The 23231-nt window shown below is 29.9% G+C and overlaps 2 protein-coding genes across 2 annotated transcripts; both read right to left on the bottom strand.

Moving 5' to 3' along the window:
* Window positions 1-15425: 15425 nt before the first annotated feature.
* On the bottom strand, window positions 15426-16358 carry LOC132934470 (uncharacterized). The gene is made up of 2 exons (XM_061000770.1): window positions 16274-16358; window positions 15426-16177 (listed from the first exon to the last, which is right to left on the bottom strand). The coding sequence occupies exons 1-2, from the start codon at window positions 16356-16358 to the stop codon at window positions 15426-15428; spliced, it is 837 nt and encodes a 278-aa protein (XP_060856753.1).
* Window positions 16359-16384: 26 nt separating this feature from the next.
* On the bottom strand, window positions 16385-19986 carry LOC132932504 (zinc finger MYM-type protein 1-like). Its single transcript, XM_060998893.1, has 8 exons — window positions 19896-19986; window positions 18954-19127; window positions 18695-18757; window positions 18555-18617; window positions 18415-18477; window positions 18275-18337; window positions 16548-17947; window positions 16385-16441 (listed from the first exon to the last, which is right to left on the bottom strand). Exons 1-8 carry the CDS (start codon window positions 19984-19986, stop codon window positions 16385-16387), a joined length of 1974 nt encoding a protein of 657 aa, XP_060854876.1.
* Between the last annotated feature and the right edge of the window lie 3245 nt (window positions 19987-23231).

The raw sequence follows: 23231 nt of genomic DNA, 5'->3' as shown, positions 1-23231 counted from the left end.
AGAGAATATTGAAGAACTAGGTTTTGAAGAAATCATTAATTTAAATAACACAAGAGGACCATTTTATGAAATGTCTAAGAATATCGCTGAACAATGTCAAATTGATGTAAATGATCAAGTGGGGGATCACGATAATATGTATTTTATACCAACTATTGCAACACTGGTATTAAATTTGTGCACATACATGCCTTTGTGGTCTGGAATCATGTGTAAGGCATTCAAATATGGTGAAATTCCTGAATCTAGTGCTTTGATTGAAAGCTAGTTCAATGATTTAAAAAATCGGGTCCTTAAACACGCCAATAGTATGCCAATGAGAGTCGATGATTTCTTAAAAATACATATTCAATCTATCAATGGTACAATGAAATTAATGAATGCTAAAATCAATCAAATTCCAATTAATGTTAGCAAAGTCAACCAAAATCCTCAAAATCTTACACCTCTGTCAATAAATGACGAAGTAATAAATGATGAAGCAATAAATGAAATAGACACCATAAGAGTTAATGATGATTTGAGCAATCTCTACGAAATTTTAGATTTCAATAGTCCACCAATAGAAAAGGTATCAAATCAATATATGTGTAACCAACCTGTATGTACAGTAACAACAACACACACAATACCAATATTAGAAACCGAGGATACATCTGAAGAGAATTGGGGTAATAATATATTAATTAATCCGAGAAAAAAGAAACCAATATATCTGGCACCAAATCGAGAAATTTTACTAAGAAATTTAGATTCAAGAGCAAAAACAAAAGTTATCGGACTTATAAAAAATGGCAATCACTCGAAATTTAAGTCTGTACAACTAGATGATGAAAACATTGTGCTTGCAAATACCTGTGCTTTTGATTCTGTTACTCAAATTTTAGCAGTTGCATATTGCGATAGTAATGAATATGCATCATATGTAACGAAAAGAAAAGATGAAAGTACATTATGGCATCTAGTTTATGTGTTACTCCGAGATGGTGTAACTATTCAAACATATAAAAAACGAGCCAAAATTTTAAAGCAGTTTTATCCAGGAGAGAAGATGGTAAATAATATTATATTCTTATCAGTTGAACAAAAAGAGCATGCTCATAAAATTATTAGTAGATGATGAAAGTGTGAAAATAGTTGAAAAATGCGATTCGTGTGTTCATGCAGAAAAAGTAGAAAAGAAACCATACATATCTGTTTGTGTGTCTGAAAAGAACCCAACAAAAAGACAAATTGAAAAGTTGTTAAATTTTGAGATTAAAAGCCTCTATGATAACTCCACCCGTTGTAAACTATGTTCAAAATCCTTCAACTTAATACCTACATTTGGTCATCATATCTTTTTTAATATGATCAATTTGAATAATAGCATGGATGCACAATTTTCAGATACTAATTTACAATTAAACCATATTCCAAAATACCTCACAGTAGCAGACACCGAATAGTATTTCAAAGGATCGGTAACGACACCGGAAAATCAACAAGCAGCAATATCATACGATACATTAGGCCACTACCATGCTCATGCATACAGACATCCCATCAATATGTGGCAAATGTATGACGATACAAAAGAAAAGGTATACACAATAAGTGATAATAAAAAAGTAAACGTCCAAATTTTAATGTTTTCTAAGTAGTTTATAAAAAATAATTAGATACACATACCTATGCAACCTTTTGAAATGTATAATGTATTATAGCATTAAACAAAAAAAAAATATGTAAAAATTTCGATTTATAAAAAGTTATACAATTTCTCTTTTACATAAATATTAATTATAATCTGATTTATAATTATGTTTGTACATAATGTATATTTTTAGATGTGTAGTAATAATATGATTTTTGGTAACTTCTTATTATTTTAATATTTATGATTATTTAATATTTTGAGTTGTTTTATATGCAATGCAGCTATATTCTATGATTTGTTTGCTATTATTTATATCTATTTATTATATTTATATTATTGTTATTTATGATTTTATAGGTACATATTTTAAGTTTTGTATAAACATTAACTATTATAATATTACATTTTTGTTTTTTTTTTTATTATTTTGGATATGTTTTTATAAATCTATTAATATACTTACTTTAGTTTTGTTCAAACTCTATCAGTTTTATTTTATTATAAAATTTATTTTTGGATTAGTTGTTAAATAAACCTAGATGGTTTATTAGATAACCACTGCTATGTGCCTATATATTATGTTAGAGATAGGTATTACGTACTTTAATTAAAAAATTTAATTGGCTTAAGAGGACGCTACACATGTATAAATTCGTCCGTAAAAACCGTTTCACGCGGGATAGAACCACTCAAGTTGTAGCGATAGTTAAGACTCCAAATTAATATACAATATAGTTGAGAACATTATCTGTGAAATATCGTTTTTATTTTTTTAATATCACTTATACGAAAAAAGTTCTCATTATTTCAAAATCCATTATTTTTGTGTTTTTAAAACTTGAATAACTTTTTTTGTAGTTCCGATATCGAAAAAATAAAAACGATATTTCACAGAAAAATGTCTCCTTTTTATGTGATGAAAATGTCGTTTCTTAGTTATGACTGTAGCCTTCTTGGTTCTTTCCGCGCGAAACAGTTTTCATGTAGAGATTTCAATTTTATTAAATAATTTTGGCTGTAATGTGCTGCTGCCTACGGTCGTTGCGACATCGAATACGATTTCCCCCTCCATGATAAACTAAAATTATATTTGTCTATATCGGCGATCAGCGCGCCCGCGCGCGTAATAATTTCCAGGAATATTTTAGATATTATGTAATAATTTAATTTAATTTATTGTATTTTACGTGTTTCCAATACGTAATTGCTGGATAATTCTAAAATTAAAATACACACTGATACTGTTATAATATTAGGTATATAGGTAATCGTACAATACAAATATAAGCACACTTCCTAATTGCTATAATATACCTAGGTACCTACCTACTATGTGCGGGCAATATTCAGCAAATTACTTTTAGTTGGGTCTTGGGTGTTTATTTATTCAACAGTATTGATTCATCAAAACTTGTCAATTTAATTTTAGTCATTGTTTTTAACTGTTTTAATTAAATTACAAAAAAGTGTTAGTGTTTTAATGTGCGTTTTCGTGTAATTTATTTTGTGTGTTAACGTATTTAAATGTTTGGTTGCAACTGACTAATATTTATAATGTCACCAAAAAAATTACGTTCAAAAAAACGAGCTACTGGAAAGAAAGCAGTTAGTAAGCGTATGAAAAATATTAAACTCAAAAAAACGTAAGTAAAACATTTTAATTAATAATAATCCGTCTTATGACTTATTTCAGTACCTACCAGGTTTAGATACTTGCAGGTAAATAATTATAGTATTGGGATTGGGATCAGGAGATTATTATTTTTGTTATATTTAAATGATTGTTAGATGTAATTATTTTAGTGAACGTCTATTACTACTACCAGCTAATGGATTAGATGACATGCCTGAAAATCCTGCCACGGACAATTTAGATGGAACTCTAGAATCTTCTAATTTTGAGTACCTATACATTATTACATTACAAATACATATAAAATTGTTTCCTGAAAATAATAATTACGTTTTAGTGAGTCAAAATTAACTTTTCACGTCGAAGATACATGTAACGATACATCTTTTATTTGGAGCTCACCGTCAACGTCGAGGTGAATTAACTAATTTATTTAATTCAAATATAAAATGAAATATTTACCAAGACTTATATTATATCTGATACAAAAACATTTATTTTTTATTTTTTGAGTGAGGCCATAGCTATATAGATATTTTTTAAATAATTGCCATAAATAAATATGAAAACTACGAACTATTTATTATATATATTATTTAGGATACCTACGTGATACGTTTTAGTGTTTAACGAATAGTTTTGATTTGTCTTGGAACATTTCACATTTTTAAGTTATTCTAACTTGTTAACAAAAAGTGTAATCTATTAAACTATGTTATATTTAAATAAATTTAGGAGAACAACTTTATTAGATACACCAAATTCTGATCAATCCAGGCCGAAACTTTTAATTGAACTTCCACAACATAATTTGTCTTGTACTAGTTTGAGTGAAACATTCGATACAGACGAAATCATGGCTCATAATTTAGAAACTGATTATTCAATTTCTAACGATACTACTGTTTCCAAGTATGAAAAGATTAGAAGTTGTTTTGAAAAAATAAAATAAAGTACCTATACACATTTCTATGTTAATTTTATTTACAGTTTACTTGAAGGACGTAGAATAGTCGATATTAGCTATGTGTTTGAGCAAATACAAAGTATTCGTCATGACAAATTTGACTGTTCTTTCTTAGATATGGTATTCCAGCATGAGTGTCGCAGAGGGTATACATCAGTGTTTACATTTAAATGTATAAAAGGATTTAAGCGGCATCATTATTTAGCGACATTAAATAAGATAAATACCAGGTAGAAAGGATTTTATAAATAATAGATCTATATGATACATGCTTACACAAAAATGGTCATATAAAAAGTATATGTGGTAACAGGAACACGTCATACAAAATTATAACGTAAAATATACGGAAATTCGCAATACATATTATTTTTGCTTACAAGAAACCCAACATTTATTTATTTGGGTAATATTAGTTTAGGTTGTTGTTATAAATTAAATAAGTATTAATTACTATATTATATACCTTTTTGTATTAAGTAATAGTATCTAATAATGCAATAAATACAAATTGCATAGGTACCTACGCGCGGATATTATAAAACATTACAGCGGCATTAAAACGTATATGAATTTCACGCAATCAGTCACAGACGAAGGTTCAGACAATAATAAACATCGCTTTCGAATAAGTAAAATCGTCTGCCGGCCGCCGCCTTAGAGTAGTGGGCGTGGTTAAAACGTCGCGTACTTGCGGATCGCGAAAACACTTAACAGCGCGTTCTCTCGGCCGTTCTATACGTTTCACTTTATGTGTAGCGTCCTCTTAATGGTCACACCATCAAAAGGTACCTACACAAAATAAAAATATATACAAAATATTTTGTTTTGGGTTCTTGAAGTACCTACTTAATCCATGTTAATTTAACAATCACGAGATGGTATACTTACTAAAATGTTCTACACCAGTTTAAACCTAGGTAGAAACTGAAATTATTTATCAAAATGTAATAGAAAAATGGTAAATAAATAAAATAAAAATGTTGAGCCTAGGTATACATATAAACAAATTCCTTACCTACCTATCAGGTGATTACAATTAAAAATAAAATATCATATTATTTAGGTAATAGGTACCAGCTAATTTTAAAACCTCAATATCCACAAACCACCTCTTTGGTACCTACGTTACTGAGAAGGGCCTATACCTACTAATTAAGGCAGTGACCTACACTTATTTTTAAAAACAACAAATATTTTCAAAAATTACAATATGCATTGTACAATTTAATATAATAAACCAATTAAATAAAAATAATAAATACAAATTTTGTACCTTATTATAAAGTCTAGTTTAATAGCAAATCTATAATTGAGTTCAATATTTATTTTATCTATATAATAGACAAATAAATATTAACTCTAAAATCAGTTTCAGAATTTAACATTTCATTTTCTAAATTGAATTCAACTAAATGTTTTTTGTTATTTTTTCTTAATTTTGTATAGTAGGCTTAATATAGTATACTTAATATTTAATTTACATGCAATTACTTGCAATCATAAGTAGAAGTAGTATGCCTTGACTATAATATAAATAATGTTTGGCATAGTTTGCTTTGGAGTAGGTAACAAAAATATTGATTGAATTTTGGGTTAAAAGAAGAAAAGACATACGATTAGCTGACCAAAAAATAAAAGCCAATTAAACAATGAATTAATAAAATTAAGGCCTTATATTATGCCTTATGAATTTGCTTGGCTACCAAGGTATATTAATGACATTGAGTATTTTAAGACAACAGAATTAAGAAATGTTGTCATGTAGACTGATGTGGTTGTCTTACAAGGTAAATTAAAGAAAGCTTTTTACTAACATTTTATGCATTTAGTATATTTTACTGTTCGCATTTTAGAATGTGCTGAAACTTGTTAAATACCTACCCACTTAATAACATACCTAGCTTCTCGGTTATTGAAAAAAATGTAATACTAATTATCTGATATGGTCAACATTTAATATCTTACAGTGAACTTATAATACATAAAAAAAACTATACATTTTACATACCCAACTAATTTTCAATGATTCCTAGACCACTTGATAATTTTAGTGCATTTAGGTAGGAAAATTATCTAAAAAATAAGAAATTTTTCAAGTCTACAATAGTACAAAATATCCATTACTTATAAAAAATAATAAATATAACTGCGGAAAAATAAAAAAACTGATAATTCTAAGTTAGATATATGCCATTAGTTGCCCAATTTAAGCAAAGAAATACATGATTATTCTTCATTAATTTTAGAACTACCTATCTGATATAGTTTATAGAAAATATAAATAAAAAGAACAAATGTCAAATACAAGTTATAACAATAGATTGGTACATCAAAAGAAAAGAATAAATAGGTAGGTACTTTATATTATATGATAAAGTAGGTAGGAATATAGTTTAAAAAGTCAATATTATAAAGTCTAAAGACAATTCAGTAAAATTTATGGTTAGAAAATATCTAAATTGTACAGAATATTGCTATGGAGCATTGGACCCGCTACCTATTTCTATCTTTATTATTGGCATAATATATAAAATTAAAATTTATGAAATATCAAATAATTTATAGGTATTGCAAAAGTGTTTTCAAAAAATTTAAAACACAAATATTTTTGTGTAAGATATTTTGGGTAATAATTTAGAAATGACGATTAAGTACCTAAATATCTTTACTTTTTATATTTGTACATTGGTTAAGTGTGTTTATTATAGTAATAATATGTACCTAATAGATACCTACCTATAGAAGTGTAAACTATGAATGTCTTAAATTATTGTCTTTTGATATTAATATTTAAACTGTTCTATATTGTTTTTACACTGAAAATTTAATTTTTATAATAAATAGATACAAATAAAGTAAATTATATTAACCTACCTACTGAAACTTGAAAATGTTTTTTTCTGTAACTTTTAATTTTAATCATCTATTTTAATTTAGGGACTTGATGAGCTAATTAATAAACGATAATAGGTATATTGTGCATTGAAAAATATAGGTATGTAATATTTTTTATTTGTGTTATGTTTGAGATGTTTGATGTTATGTATTAGACAAATAAAATGTTAGATCTTTGATATTTGAACCACATAGGTAGGTACCTACCAACTTACAAATTACATACTATTGTATGGTATATATAGTGGAAATTTTAGGTAGGTAATATTAATGTACTAACACTACTAACTAATTATGTTATTTTCACATAATCTTATAGGTATATAAAAATCTCGTGTCACGTTGTTAGTGGTCGAATTCCTCTGAAATGGATCGACCGATTATAATGATTTTTTTTTATATTTGGTAGGTATGAGAATAGGTTGTTAAGTATTTTTTTCACTCCTACCACCAACTAGAGAGGTGTTCAAACGTGGATTTTGAGATTTTTGTTTACAAATGGTTGCTATTGGTTATAGGTGAAATAATAAGTATAAATTAGTACCTATTTATTATTTGGTAGCATTGGTTAATCGGGCAGATCAGGTACAAGCATGCATCAAATCAAATTTTCGCACAATGCCTACATGTATGTGCTGTCGCATACTGTCCGCGATCCTATATAGTCGGATTGCCTACCAGGGATGCTTAGTTGCACCCAAAGGGAGTTGAACAATCATACATTTTTTTTACGGGCAACGAAGTGCGCGAGATCAGCTAGAAATATATTACAGTATTTAACTTGTATGGGGGATGGGGGAAGTATGATGTTCAATGACTTCATGAGAATTATAATATGTAACTTGGTTTTTTATAAATTTATTTATATTTTTACAATTATTTATTGAATGTGAATAAAAATAAATTTAACTTTTAAATAGTACTGTTTTACCTTTTACTGCATTTATACGAATGTACAGTCTACTGCAGAAGTGCAGTCTTCTAAGCTAATATAGGTTGAAATTACATCAAGCATATAAGTTTTAAGTTTTTTTTACAAAATTGGTACCTACCTATTCAAGAATATATTTTTTTCGCCTCCTCGGCCATCATGGAATTCACCTAAGTCATAACTAATAAGCAATAAGTATTAAAGTATAATATATTATATTAATTGTATTCTTTAATACCGACAGTTAATCATTAACACGAAGCATTATAAGCGATAGGTTATACGGCGTAGGTTTTAGGTCCACCGAATTTGATTTTGAGATATCTCCAGTTATAATTGTGCACAAACGACTGGAATTCGTGCACAAATGATTCGCAATCGATTTGATCAACGAGAAATTCAAAACTTAAAATGGGGAGGTGCCGTTTTCACGGTTTTTGTTTTGTTGATATCTCCGGAAATAATTGTGTACAAACAACCGGACTTCGTGCACGAACGATGTACAAACGAAAACGAACTGCCCCAACAGAATTAAAAAATTCCAAATCGGCCACCCCCCCCCCTCCACAGCCGTAGACATGGACCCCCAAAATTTGTTTTTGCGATATCTCCGGAAACAATTGTGCACAAACGATGCACAAACGATTGGCGCATAAAGAATTCAAAAATTCCAAATCGGGGGGGGGGGGGGGGGGGGCCGTAGAAATGGACCCCCAAATTTGTTTTTGCGATATCTCCGGAAATAATTGTGCACAAACGACCGGAATTCGTGCACAAACGATGCACAAACAATCGGCGCAATCAGAATTAAAAAATTCCGAATCGGGGGGGCTGCCGTTTCTACGGCCCCCCGAATTTGATTCAGGGATAAACTCCTCAGTTTTTGTGCACAAACGACCGGACTTCGTGCACATTCGTGCACAAACGATGCACAAACGATCGGCGCAATCAGAATTTAAAAATTCCAAATCGGGGGGGCTGCCGTTTCTACAGCCCCCCGAATTTGATTCAGGGATAATCTCCTCAGTTTTTGAGCACAAACGACCGGACTTCGTGCACATTCATGCACAAACGATGCACAAACGATTGGCGCAAAAAGAATTCAAAATTCCAAATCGGGGGGGGGGGGGGGCCGTAGAAATGGACCCAATGTGTTAAATGCGAAGCTTGTATCAACCTGAGTCTTAATGCGATTATTGTTGGAGCTACATAACCCAAGAAAATGGATTTCTCCCCTTGTAATTTATCGAGGGCTAATGCTAAAGGTTCCATTACTAAACAGTATTCTTCAAGAAATTTCCATTCAATAATTTTTAATTTATTTATTTTCAACTCATCAAACCCACACAACATTTTTTCTTTGTTAGCTAAAATTTTTTTAACTGCAATAAACATAGAATTCCATCTTGTTAGGATGGGTACTGGAAACTTGCAATTGCAGATATCATAAATTTTGTCTGATGCAACATAACTCCTACTTATAATATTCCAAAATGACTGTAATTTTTCAAATACAGATTTTGATATTTTTTTATATGATATATCTGAAATTTTACTTATATCAGAAGTGGCAATCAAGCTTAGTGTATGTGCAGCACAAGTTAAATGTTCTGGTAAACTAATATCATCATCATACTCATTTACTAGTTCATTAGAATCTAAAAAAATGTTTGATAATTCAACAACATCAATATTTGAATTTGTGTCATCTACCTCAGATTCTATGTCAGAACTACTTTCATTAAAATTTTCTAAAGAGATTGTTGTTGGTGCTACATTTTGTTTTTGTGACTGCATAGAAAATGTTCGAAAAGCTTTTCCAAAATTGGAAGCGTTATCTGTCACACAATGTGTAATTTTAGAATTTTTAATATTAAATGTTTTTAGAATTTCAATGATACCTTTTGCAATGTTTAAATATGTATGGCTACCTTTGACACGTCTACATCCTAATACATAAGAGCATCTATTATAATTGTTTTCATTAATACAAGTCATGCCAAGGTAACTCTTATTATTACAAGACCAGATATCAGCGGTTACACATATAAAATATTGATTAGATATTAATTCAGTTAGCATTGCGACGTAGGATTTATACCTTGATTTCAATTCTCTCTTCATAACTTTGCTTTCTGGAAGATAAGAGGCATCAGTTATACCAGTTAGACCCATAATTAAATTCCTAAAGGCTACTTTTTCACAAGTTACCAGAGGTCTCATCTCATCTATATTATAGTCAAACACCAAATTGACAATCTATAAAAAAAATTAAACATGTTGATTTTAGAGTTATTTATATCCTCAATTATGAACTTGGTTACTAAAACTAAAAAAATATACTTACAGTTTGCTTTGATATTTGCTTTGGTTGGAATAGTTGAGAGTAGGGTAATTTCAATTGTTTGTTCGAAAAATGTTCTAATGTTGATTCGTCTTTCTTACCTAATGAATAATAATTAATAAACAATAAAATTAATATATACATAACAATAATAGCATAAGTATAGCAACAATCTCTTTGCTACAATGCAACGGTCAGAATAACATTATAGTAAAAAAGTGTCTTACTTAGACTAACATTCCTCAACTTTTTTTTTTCATTTTTCTTAGCTTGTAACTTAGATAATACTGAGGAATGCTTGTTCTGAAACATAAATAGGTAATTTTAATTTATTTTGTTTTATATATTCATACCAATTGATCGGTACCTCTTGATTTTTATATCAATAAAATAATAAATATGAAATAATAACTACATAAGATTAGCATACATACCTTAATATGTTTTAAAAAGTTTCCTGTGGAATTGATTTGCCCATGTATTGTTTTATTGCACGATTGACAATCAGCAGTCAATTTACTATCAATAATTGAAATAACTTTATTTAATGTACCGTCAAACAAATAATTATTTGTAATTTTATCAATTTCTTGAGCTGAATTTGAACTAGTCGAAGGGTTGTGAACCATTGATTCATTTAAACCAGGTGAGGCCGGTGAAGGTATATCGATAGCTTCTTTAATACATTTTTTATTATTTTCAGAACTTGTAACTAAAAATCGCTTCATTATGAATTAGTATCAACGTTTATAACACTAAACAAACAATTTTAGTAGCGTTTAGCAGTTGTTCTTCTTTCGCAACGACAAATGTCGAAATATAAAAACGGTAACGTAAAACTAACTGAGAATAAGTGACAACTGACCACTGACAAAAGATGACAATCGAGAAACGGAGCCGACCGCGACAGTCGCATAATCGATCAAACTATAAATAAAACCTAAAATACGCCAAAATATGCCTATTTGCGTATTTGCGTGTCGCCTGTGGCAGTGTAGCCGGGGGGCTTTGGCAACCGGTTTTTATCTAAGTTGTAAACTTGTATCCACGGACTACGACATAGTAGTATTATATAATATACATATATATATATTATGATATTATCTTAGTCCGTCGTTATAACTATAGTCTATAATGTAATTATATAAACAGTCCGTGATAGTCTATAAACATTAGACGATCATAGTCCACACTCCACAGACCAAAATAAACCAATAACTGCATTAACTGCAAATATCTATTCCCAGAATAGTACATTGCGGGCTACGAGCTATGGAATGCGATAACGGGCAATAGGTAACTAATAAATAATAATTAATAACACAATCGTTATTTCATATTTGTACATGCTATATAAACATTTCATTTTTCATAAACTATAAACTTTGTTTGAGAATCTGAATAAAAATAAAAAAATGCGTTTGTACAATTTTTGCGATTTTTATCAATAAAAAATCTATCTAGATGAAATTCATTTAGGTTAGTAAAAAAAATATCTAAGATGACCATTTAGATACCTTGTAACTATTTATCTAGATAAGATATCAATATCTAATTAGTTAAGATGAGTGATTCCACACGCCGTTTGTTAGAAGAACTTAATGAGATTGAAGACATAAATAATATTCATTATGTTCGTACTCAGAAATTACTTGATCCACTCGAGAAAAATATCAGTGTAGATGATCCACCAATTGATCAATATAACTCTTCTTATGTTGACCCTAGAAATACTGTATTTGATGAGATTCCATCAGATCAAGTTAATGAAGAGTATAGTACTAGTGATTGTAAGTATAGGTATTTATAATAGATACCATTATACAAACATAAAGCTATTAAAAAAAAGGGTTTTTACTTACCACGCTTAATTTTTTCATTATTATTAGGTAATTTTTATTTTGAAAATACTGATGAAGAATATACAGATGGAATAGTATCTGACCACGATGAATATAACTATTTTTGGGAAACATCATCTTCAAGTGACAACTGCGATATGAATATGAAATTAAATGATCCACCAGTACATTCAATCAATGATCTACTTGCAAATTGGGCAGTTGATCATAATGTAAGTCATTCAGCTGTTAATGATTTATTAACTGTCTTAAAAACACATAATTGTTTCAATGATTTACCAAAAGACTCCAGAACACTATTACAAACATCAATATCATCCAAAAAGATAATCGTTAAAAATTTAAATCCTGGAAGTTATTACCACTTTGGTATTGAATCTGGTATTCGTCATTTTTATTCTAACAATGAGGACAGTACTAGTATAAAGCTAGTATTTGGAATTGATGGGCTACCAATAAGTCTAAGTTCTGGAAGTTGTTTTTGGCCTATACTCTGCTATATTAGACCCAATAAAGATAATGTATTTCCAGTTGGAATATATTGGGGCTATAAAAAACCAATTGATAGCAATGAGTATTTGTTAGACTTTTATGAAGAAATGAAAATGCTTTTCCAAAATGGTATAGATTTAATAATAGAAGAAAAAAATGTACATAAAACTGTAATTTTAGATGCCATTGTATGCGATAGTCCCGCGAAATCATTTGTTTTGAAAATAAAATATCATTCTGGCTTTTTTTGTTGCACGAGGTATAAAACCTCAGGAATATATAAGAAAAATAGACTTTGTTTTCCTGAAATTGGTGCACCGAAAAGAACACATGAATCATTTGTAAATAAAATGTTAGAAAAACATCATTCAATAAATACTGAAATGTCTATATTAACCAATTTACCAAGTATAGATATAATTGAAGTATTTTGTTTGGATTATATGCACATTTGTAATTTAGGAATAACCAAAAAACTTCTTCGTTTGTGGTTAGGCAAAGGTCCAAAAACTGTAAAAATCAACAGTAATCAAGTAAAAAAATTAAGTACTGATCATTCAAGCTTAAAAAATTGTGTAACTAGTGACTTTCCAAGAAAACCAAGAACTTTAGAAGAAATAAACCACTGGAAAGCAACTGAATTTCGTCAATTTTTGCTATATACAGGTCCAGTGGTATTAAAATCTATTTTAAATGAAAAAATCTACTTAAATTTTCTTTGTATTCATATTTCTTTTACAATATTGCTATCCCCTAATTTAAGTAAAATGTTAAATTATTGTGATCAGCTTTTAAAATTCAGTGATTTTTGTGCCATATATGGTACAGAACAGGCATCAGATAACATCCATGCTTTACAACATATAACAGAAGATTACCAAAACTTCGGCCCACTAGACAATGCTAGTGCATATCCATTTGAAAATCATATAAAAATATTGAAAAAGACAGTTAAGAAAGGATCTCAGCCTTTACAGCAAGCTGTCAAGAGATACAAAGAGAAATTTCAATATGATAAATCATACTCAGCTTCAACTATTAAACCTGATATTTGTTTAAAAAAACAACATCAAGATGGGCCTTGTGCGAAGATTTAGTTGGTCCACAATATGAAATTTTAATTATTAAGACTTTTAAAATTAACACTCACTCAAAATCTGATAGTTTTATAATAACAAAAAATGAAGAAATTGTAAATGTTCTTAATATATGTTTCACAAAAACAGGACATAATGTAATTGTTGGTAAGTCTTTTTTAAATAAAGTTCCATTTTATGAAAAACCTATAAATAGCTCAAAACTTTCAATATATGTGGTTGATAAACTATCTACGGATAATAAATATTATAATATCAATGAAATTATATGTAAATGCATAGTTCTTATACAATCAACAATATAATAATAACATTTCCAGTTCTTCATACATCATTAAATCAATAGTTACGCTTAATACAAAAAAATTTTTATGTATATATATATTGTGTATGATATGAAAAATGTTGTTTTATATAATAAAAATTTGTTTTTATAAAAATTGTTTGTAATATTAATTTGAAAAATTGATTAGTTTACTTTTTCAAATATACACCATTACAGGGCATTTTAATTCAGGAACATTAAGCTAATATAGTACTTACTAACTTACTGCAAATAAAGAAGTATGTAGTACGTCTCTCCCACTTCCCCCATTTATGGAAATACTCCTATATAATTCTAATCAAAAATATTTATAAAATTAATTACACCAAGGAATATAGAATTAGAAATAAAAATGTATCTATAATGTGGGACCATTGTTTTGTGAGGATATAATATATTATAATATTATATTATGGTACTATATAACAGTATTTATTAAGGTGCATGCTAATACCTATATCAATGATAGTTTGAACTTTTATAAAAAAAAACATTTTTTAGATTAATACTAAATAGCTAGGTAATAACGGACAAAAATATATTAGTAATTATATTTCAATATTATGTATCTATGAAATATACGAATAAATGTTAGCTTATTCTATGTCTGATTCATAAAAATAAATTAACTCCCTATTCAAACCATTCATATTGAAGCAGATACTGACTATTGAGTATACTTCATTAAAAGTTACAAGTTTACAAATCTCAATAGTTGTTATTATTTAATATCGTCTATTTACCATTTGGGACTTTGGTAAGCAAATATATATATATATAATATTATATACATATATTATATTATCTGTGTCGGTAAATGTATTACAGTGACACAATATTAATATTATATTTGTATATTGTTTTAAATAATATTATAGGTACCTAATAAGTTGTAGGTATCTGGTACTGATCTAATCACGAAAACCCGAAACCGGGAAACGGAACGTTAAACAACAACAAAGAAGCTGATCAGCTGATTGTGTTAACGTTCAGTGGCACCGAAACCAAAAAAATCAGGTAGGGCAAACTTTTAAAACTATGAAACACCACCCCATGATCAATAATATTTGACGTTTACAAAAAATATTTGATATTACAAAGGTATAATATCCCTATACAGCACATTATTTTATTAAACCATATCAGTAGTAATCATACAAACTTTGATAAACTTTATTATTTTAAATTAAAATTATAACATAATAGAATAATAGTAGGCACAAAAAACTTAAATTTTTTAGTACATTAAACCTTTATTTAGCACAGAGCTTTTACCTGCCATAGAAATAATTATATTTTCGTTGTTTGGTTGAATATCTCTCTCACAGCTGATTTTAATTAAATGTTCAAGTCGATCTTGTATCATAGATGTTCTTAATTTAGTTTTAATAAGCTTCAGTTTTGAAAAGCTTCTTTCAACACTACAACTAGTAACTGGTAGAGTTACACTTAATTTTATAACATAAAACAGATTTGGGAAGACAGTAGCTAAATTAGCTGTACAGAAAATTTTAAAAATTTGTAGCGTGCTGGTCATATTTGTTTTGATTTGTTCGGTTCTGTCTCTATCGTCATCATTATCATCATCCATATCAATATTAGGGTTAACATCAATATCATATTCTTCATCATTTTGATCTTCACAACTAATGAATGAACCATTAAGCGCCCTAGGAAGAAGTACAGAACTTTCAATTTCTGTGAAGTTATTACAAAATAATTTATATTCTGTAATTAAAATATCTCTGTCCATCATTGTGTACATTGAACACAACTTTTCAAAAGAGTCCTGAGGAAGAGCATTTGGATTTCTTTTTATTTCTCGAATCCGTCTTCTTGAAAGTAGAGACATATCTTTTAAAGGACCAATATTTGTGGAATCAAAACGATTTTTTAATTGAGATAATGTTATATCAATAACAGAATTAAATGTTTCCACCTCAAATTTTTTTAACGGATCACTTATTTGTTCATCACAAACCATTTCACCTATACATAAAAAAAAACAAATATAATTAAACTTCAAATCAACAAAATATTTTTGAAAATACAATGTGATAATTAGTATATAATATATTATAATACCTGCCAATCTAGGTACTTTTTTTTTTCTTGTTATTTTTAGTGGATCAAATGATATAGCACTATTGTTGGAAAATTCATCAGCCATGTTTTTAATATTTTTAAATTCTTGTCTTAATTTAATAAATTTTGACATTGAGTTTTGAAGAATATTTGTAGCCAATAAAATATCTAAATCACGAGATTGAAACTGCTTAGTTACCGGTTCAAATATATCAAATACGTGTTTGAACACACAAGCCGTTAATAAAAATTTGTATGATGTAAAATATGTTACGAGGCCACTGCAAGTAGAACCTATTACTGGGTCACCTTTCTCGTAGTCTTTAATTTGGCTTAAAGTTTTCAATAATGCATTATGGCTCTTTAATACAATATTTAAAGCTGCTGAATGTGAACTCCAACGAGTGGTACTTACACGTTTTACAGCATGAAACTGAGAATGTTCAATTTGATTATCTCGAAATAAAGCAGCTCTTTTTTTGGAGCACCAAATAAATACGTATAAAGATTCTAGATTACCAAATAAATCTATTGTATTGGAGTCTGATGAAACGGCCTGTTTGACTATAAGTGCTAAACGGTGTGCATGGCACCAAACAAACAATACTCGAGGATGTTCTTCTTTGATACGGGCTTGGAGACCTTTATAGTTTCCTGACATATTACTTGCACCGTCATAGGATTGTCCGACAAGTTCTTCTTTCCAATGCAATTTTCGTTTTTCCATAATCGATTTAAATAAATCATATAGATCTTGTCCACTTGTAGCAGGAGATTCTTTTACTGCAACAACTTTTTCTAATACATCTCCTAACAACTCATCAATGTACCGAATCACAAAAGACACTTGTTCTTTCCTCGATGCATCAAATGTTGAATCTACAGATATACTGAACATACGAGACTTTTTTATTGCTAATTGAATTTGAGATGAAATATCTTCTGAAATAAATTCTATGAGTTGGTTTTGACGTTGCCAAGTTAAAAAAGAGTATTCTTTTTTTCCAGAACTTTCAATTCGGTGTATGTGTTTTGATAATGGTAAAGAGTTTTTTGCCATTAAAATTACTAGATCCTTGAAATTACCGTTTTGATTATTAGGGATCCATGTATCTGTATGTCCTCTAAAAGCAAGGTTGTGATATGCCAAGTACAAAACAATATCCACTAATTCTGTAATAACTTGCCTGTTCATAGCTACTTGAGTTTTTTTATGGAGTTGAAAGGCTGGTAAGATTGGTGCACTAGTTTGTCTCAATTTAAATTTTAATGAAGAAGTTACATGATCTACTGAAGTTTCATGAATTTGTATTGCATGTATACATTTTTTCCATGAATTAAAACCTTCTTTTGTCCAAGATTTAGCTAAGGAACTATGTAGATTGGTTCCAAACAAAAAACAATGTAAGCAATAAATTTTATTTTGACTCGGTGAATAAGAAAGCCAATCTCTATGGTGTTTAGTATTATCAGGATAAACTCGGTAATAGTGAGTGTCATTGAAACTTCTTTTGTTAGTCTTTGGAAAAACCTTTTCAGGCATGTCATTTAAATATGGTTGACATGGACCATATTCCAAAATTAAATTCCTAATTTCATGAGTCAAAGAAGTCATTTTGATGAAATTAGCTGGATCATTTTTAAATGTTTCTTCTAGGTTAAAATGTCTATCTCCTAAAAACACAAAATATACATATAACATTTTATTTTTAAAAATAAATTTTAAAGTTTAGTATAAAAATGTGCATTTTATTTTTATTTTTAAAGTTTTTTACTTCATAAGTATAATTAGTTGTAAGTAATCGAAATTCTAACTTTGTCATACATTCAAAAACATTTTTTTTAAATATTATTGTTGAGAGCAACAGTTAAAAATTTTTTAGCATTTTGTTTAGGATATTTTTCATCATTCTAAGGGAATATAAATCCAGGCCTAGTCATAACTCATAACTATAGAAAAAGTATGTTATAAAGCAACTGTAAAGCAATTATTATATCTACCTTCTACAGCTAGACGAGGTTCTATAACATTAGTTTGAAAACTAGCAACAATATTTTCTGTCTCTAATAAAAAAAGAAATATGCATTAATAGGCATTATTGTTTAAAAAAAAGTAGGTATTTGCCTTTGATTATATTTACCTTCTACAGCTGGATGAGGTCCTATAACATTAGTTTGAAAACTAGCAACAGTATTTTCTCTCTCTAATAAAAAAAGAAATATGCATTAATAGGCATTATTGTTTAAAAAAAAGTAGGTATTTGCCTTTGATTATATTTACCTTCTACAGCTGGATGAGGTCCTATAACATTAGTTTGAAAACTAGCAACAATATTTTCTCTCTCTAATAAAAAAAGAAATATGCATTAATAGGCATTATTGTTTAAAAAAAAGTAGGTATTTGCCTTTGATTATATTTACCTTCTACAGCTGGATGAGGTCCTACAACATTAGTTTGAAAACTAGCAACAATATTTTCTGTCTCTAATAAAAAAAGAAATATGCATTAATATAATAATAATATTAATATATAATTTTATAAATATAATAAGCAGTAAGCACAACATGAATCTATATTACATTATTACCTATATTATGCTACATTGCTACCAATGCTATCTATATAAATATTGCATATTACATTAACAAGATTTAAATATTATAATAAATAAATACCCACCTCTGTTAGTAGAAAAAAAACTTGAAATATCTTGAACATTATGTTTTAACTTTCGTTTTTTGTTTTTGCAAGCTTCAATGTGGCGTGCCCAATTAGTGTTGTTAAATGTCCCTTTTAATTTTCCACATCTACATAAATCACAGGAATTCATTTTTAAACACTCAAATTCAACCACTGAACCACAAATCACAATATTGTCAATATCACAATAATTTTCGTGTGTCGACAATATAAATACCTAATAAGATCGACCGTCGGCCGTCGTAACAACGCAGCGCCCTCACCACTCGGCACAATTCAACGTTTCACGAATAATAATATTATATTGATAATTCTATTTTCGTACAAAAATATCCACTCGTAACGAATTTTTTCGCTACATGTTAACACTAGCTAAGCCACTTAAACACATGGACCATAAATCATAATAACCAAACCATAGATAAGTATATTATATACCAAACATTGACAACAAAATTAATGATATAATAATATTATCATCGTATACCTATGTATATATCTATTAACTATAATATTATTGTGGTTTTAGGCTTTAGGCTACATAAATATGTCTACCTAAATACTAAAGACTTAATTATAAACTATTTTTATTTATAATTTACTATAACTTATAATAAACTCGCTGACCCAACCACTATCTCGAACGAGAGCAGCCGGCGGGGGACCGTCAGCCTGGCGCCAGGGCGCCCTGACGTAACCCGTCGGAGGGATGTTTCCGCGTCACCCAAAGGCGTGAAGGAGCCGCCCTCGTGACATATGGCTAAAGGTGTAAAAACCCCCGAGGGAATGGTCTATAACTCCCCGTCACACAGTGGTTAGTAATGACCCAACCACTGCACCACCCACCCACCACCAAAATAGTATGAGGTAGGGCAGATGCCCTACCTGAATATAGGGTTCGGCGCCACTGTTAACGTTTACCTATGATCTGAAGTCTGAACCTAGGAAACGAGCTAGTAACCAACTTGATGTTATAACCTTGTTTACCCGTATTCGAAAACGGTACTGCCATGTAGGCGGGATCGGCTACTCGGCTCGTTTACTTTTATAGTTTTTTGTCATGGTGTCATGGCGTCATAGAACATTTTGTGGTTAAACCTTAACGGCTTATTGCTCAACGTGTTTTCTTAACTCGTTTCGATAATCGATGCCAGTGAATCACGGTTCAATATTATCACGTACCTACTCTATAAATTGTTATTCGTGTACTCACATTGTCAATTGTTATAATAGTGCGTACTGATGTCGGTAATTTGGAATTCAATGCATTTAATTTTAATATAATCGTTTGATTGACATTTACTTTTGTTTACAATATTCAATATAGATTGAGATTGGTCGATAATTGCTGACTAAAGAGCGGTCACCAGATTTGAGAATGGGGGTAATTGAAGACATTTTCCATACATCGGGAAATATACCATTATCAAAGGCGTATCTGTATAAAAGATAGATTGGGAATGCAAGTGAGTGGCGACAGTTATAGAGCAGACGAGCAGAAATGCCATCGGGTCCGTTAGAATTATTATTTTTAAGAGTCTCTAGAGCGGATATAATATCTTTAAGAGAGAAAGAGGAGGTAGATGGTAGTTCGAAAGGTAAGTTTTGTGATAGATACGGGGTGTGGGACGGAGTTGGTTGTTTATGGACTGATGAGAAGTATTTAGAGAATAGGTTGGCAGACTCAGTAGGGCTAGATGTTGACATTTGATCGAATTGGAATGAATTTGGATAGACTTTATTTTGTTTTAAATCCCTAACATATTTCCAGAAAAATTTTGGCGATTTTGATAGGGAGTGCTCAGTTTTATTAAGAAATTCCTGGTAATCCAATTTGGAAATTTGCTTACACTTGGCTTGGAGTTCGGAAAATGTATTATAGTCAGTTGCCAGTCTCGTTTCTTTGTAGATCTTATGGGCTTTTTTCTTATTAAACATGAGTTGTTTTAGATTGTAAGAAAACCAATGGGGAAAATTACTTATCTTCGATTATCTTAACGGGACAAATTGTTCTATACAAGTGAAAATAGCATCATTAAAGACAGCTGCGGCCGTATTAGCGTCGTATTTTTCAAACGTAGCTAACCAATTAAATGAAGCAAAAAATTGAGAGGCGGCTAAATAATCACAATTTTTAAAATCACGATATACCGGGCGTTCTACTGTTTGAGCTGTTTTGGGGAGAGCCAAAGAAAACATTAATGGTGGATGGTAAAGATCAGGTTTAATTAGGGCAGTTGTAGCTTGGGAAACCGTTAGATTATTATGAGTAGAAAATACTTGGTCTAATAGTTCGCCGTACGTGTTAGAAATTGTGTTACACTGAAATAAATTTAGGAATGCAAATGAATCAGAAATTGTAGTTGCAGGAGCAGATGTAGTACTGGAGGATTTTAGACCAAGATCGTCAAACGACCACGAGGTCTTTGGAATGTTATAATCGCCGCATAAGATGATGTGATTTGGGTTTATATCAAAAATTAATTTTTCTACACAGATAGAGTGCAATTCGTAGTTCTGAAGAGAGCTTTGGGGTGGTAGGTACACGGTTCCAATCACGACGCTAACAGATTTAAATGTTAAAAGAATAAATATTTGTTCAACGCAATTGACATCTGTTTGTATTAATGTAGCTTTAAAGTTTGACTTAACAGCGATAAGAACTCCACCCCCTCGGGAGCTTGTATTAGTATTATGGTTTCTGTCTAATCTAAATAGCTGGAAGTCATTTAGACCGAGCTCGGAGTCTAGGATATCGGGGAATAGCCACGTCTCGGTAAGTACAATTAGGTATATCATATGTATCAAAGGTATTAAGGTTGAGTCTAAGATCATTAAGTTTTGTCCTTAGGCCACGTACATTTTGATAAAATATAGTAAGGTTGGTTAGTTTAGGGGGCACATGTGATAATACAGTATTCCGGGTATCTTTAAAAGTATTTACAAAGTTGAAAAATTCTAGTATCGTGCGTACACTTGAAGAACAGATAGTTAATCAGAAGGTCAGCCGTGCTCACTGTTCCCAAATGAGTAATGACAAATGTGAAATGATAGAATAATAATTTATATTATTTAACAGTGATAAATCACTGTGGTATTTAATTTTGTACTATTTTTTTCCACGTCGTTGCCATCCGTCGACGATATCATTCATATTTATTATATTTATATTTATTATTGATAATATACGTTTATATTTAATTTGTATTATTAGTCTGTCTCTACTTTCTATAGTCTATAATCTATATTCTATATAATAATATGTCGATGTACGCCGATTGCGCAGCTACGCGCTCTAATAATAGAATGGCGATTGATTATTTTTAAGTCATGTGTGATTTTATTTTTTGTTTTTTATTCCTTCGAACGGTACTGTAACGTGGTCGGAGGAACGACCAGTTAAATATAAGATATCCAGGGAGAATCGTAGGATCCTATAGATATAAATACCGTAGCCAGGGGCAGATATGTAGATATCAGGATCTTAAATATATTCAAATTACTAGGATTCCTTTTCAGTTATAATTATATTTTATTGTCTACTAAACACTTACAAATATTAATACTCACAAATATATCAACTATGTTCTATTATACTATGTAACTGTGTCGTAGTCATACGGAGTCCGGTAATCGTAGTGTGTATTGAGGTCTAAGGTGCACACCGAACTAACTTACTAATACATTGTGTGTGTTGGCCATGGGCCTTACAATTATGTGTGTGTTTTAATATTAATGTATCGGTCAGCAGTTAATCGTACATACGGTAGAGTTCGTATTATATACATAGGTGTCATGTAACATATTTATATTTATAATTGTTACAGTACCACATCATAAACAAATTATGTGAAATAAAAATATTCTCTTAACTTCTAACACCAAACATTAAATGAAGAGCCTCAAAAGAATTGCGTCCACTAAAATTTTACGCCCCGGGTTCCCCCCCCCTAGTTCCGCCACTGGGTATCGGAGCCAATAAAGATAAAACACTAATCAAGTTTATCTTTAGGCCCGATGCACACGTCCGTATGTAATATAAGATAAGATGCAGCAACGGTAAAAATATGGACGTGTGCATCGGTCCTTACAGTTTATTTGATGTTTCATAATTTGTTCTCGTAATATTAATATATTATATACAATTAATTCATGATTTTTAAATTTAAGTGAGGGCTGCATCAAAATCTACCACGGGCCGCGGGTTGGACACCCCTGCAGTAGACAGTAAACCTATAATATACGTACTATACAATT

This window comes from Metopolophium dirhodum, chromosome 1 (assembly GCF_019925205.1).
Source record: "Metopolophium dirhodum isolate CAU chromosome 1, ASM1992520v1, whole genome shotgun sequence".
NCBI classification, from domain to species: Eukaryota; Metazoa; Arthropoda; class Insecta; order Hemiptera; family Aphididae; genus Metopolophium; species Metopolophium dirhodum.
Note: the sequence above shows the minus strand (reverse complement) of the source record. Positions and strands in the feature narration are given on the sequence as shown.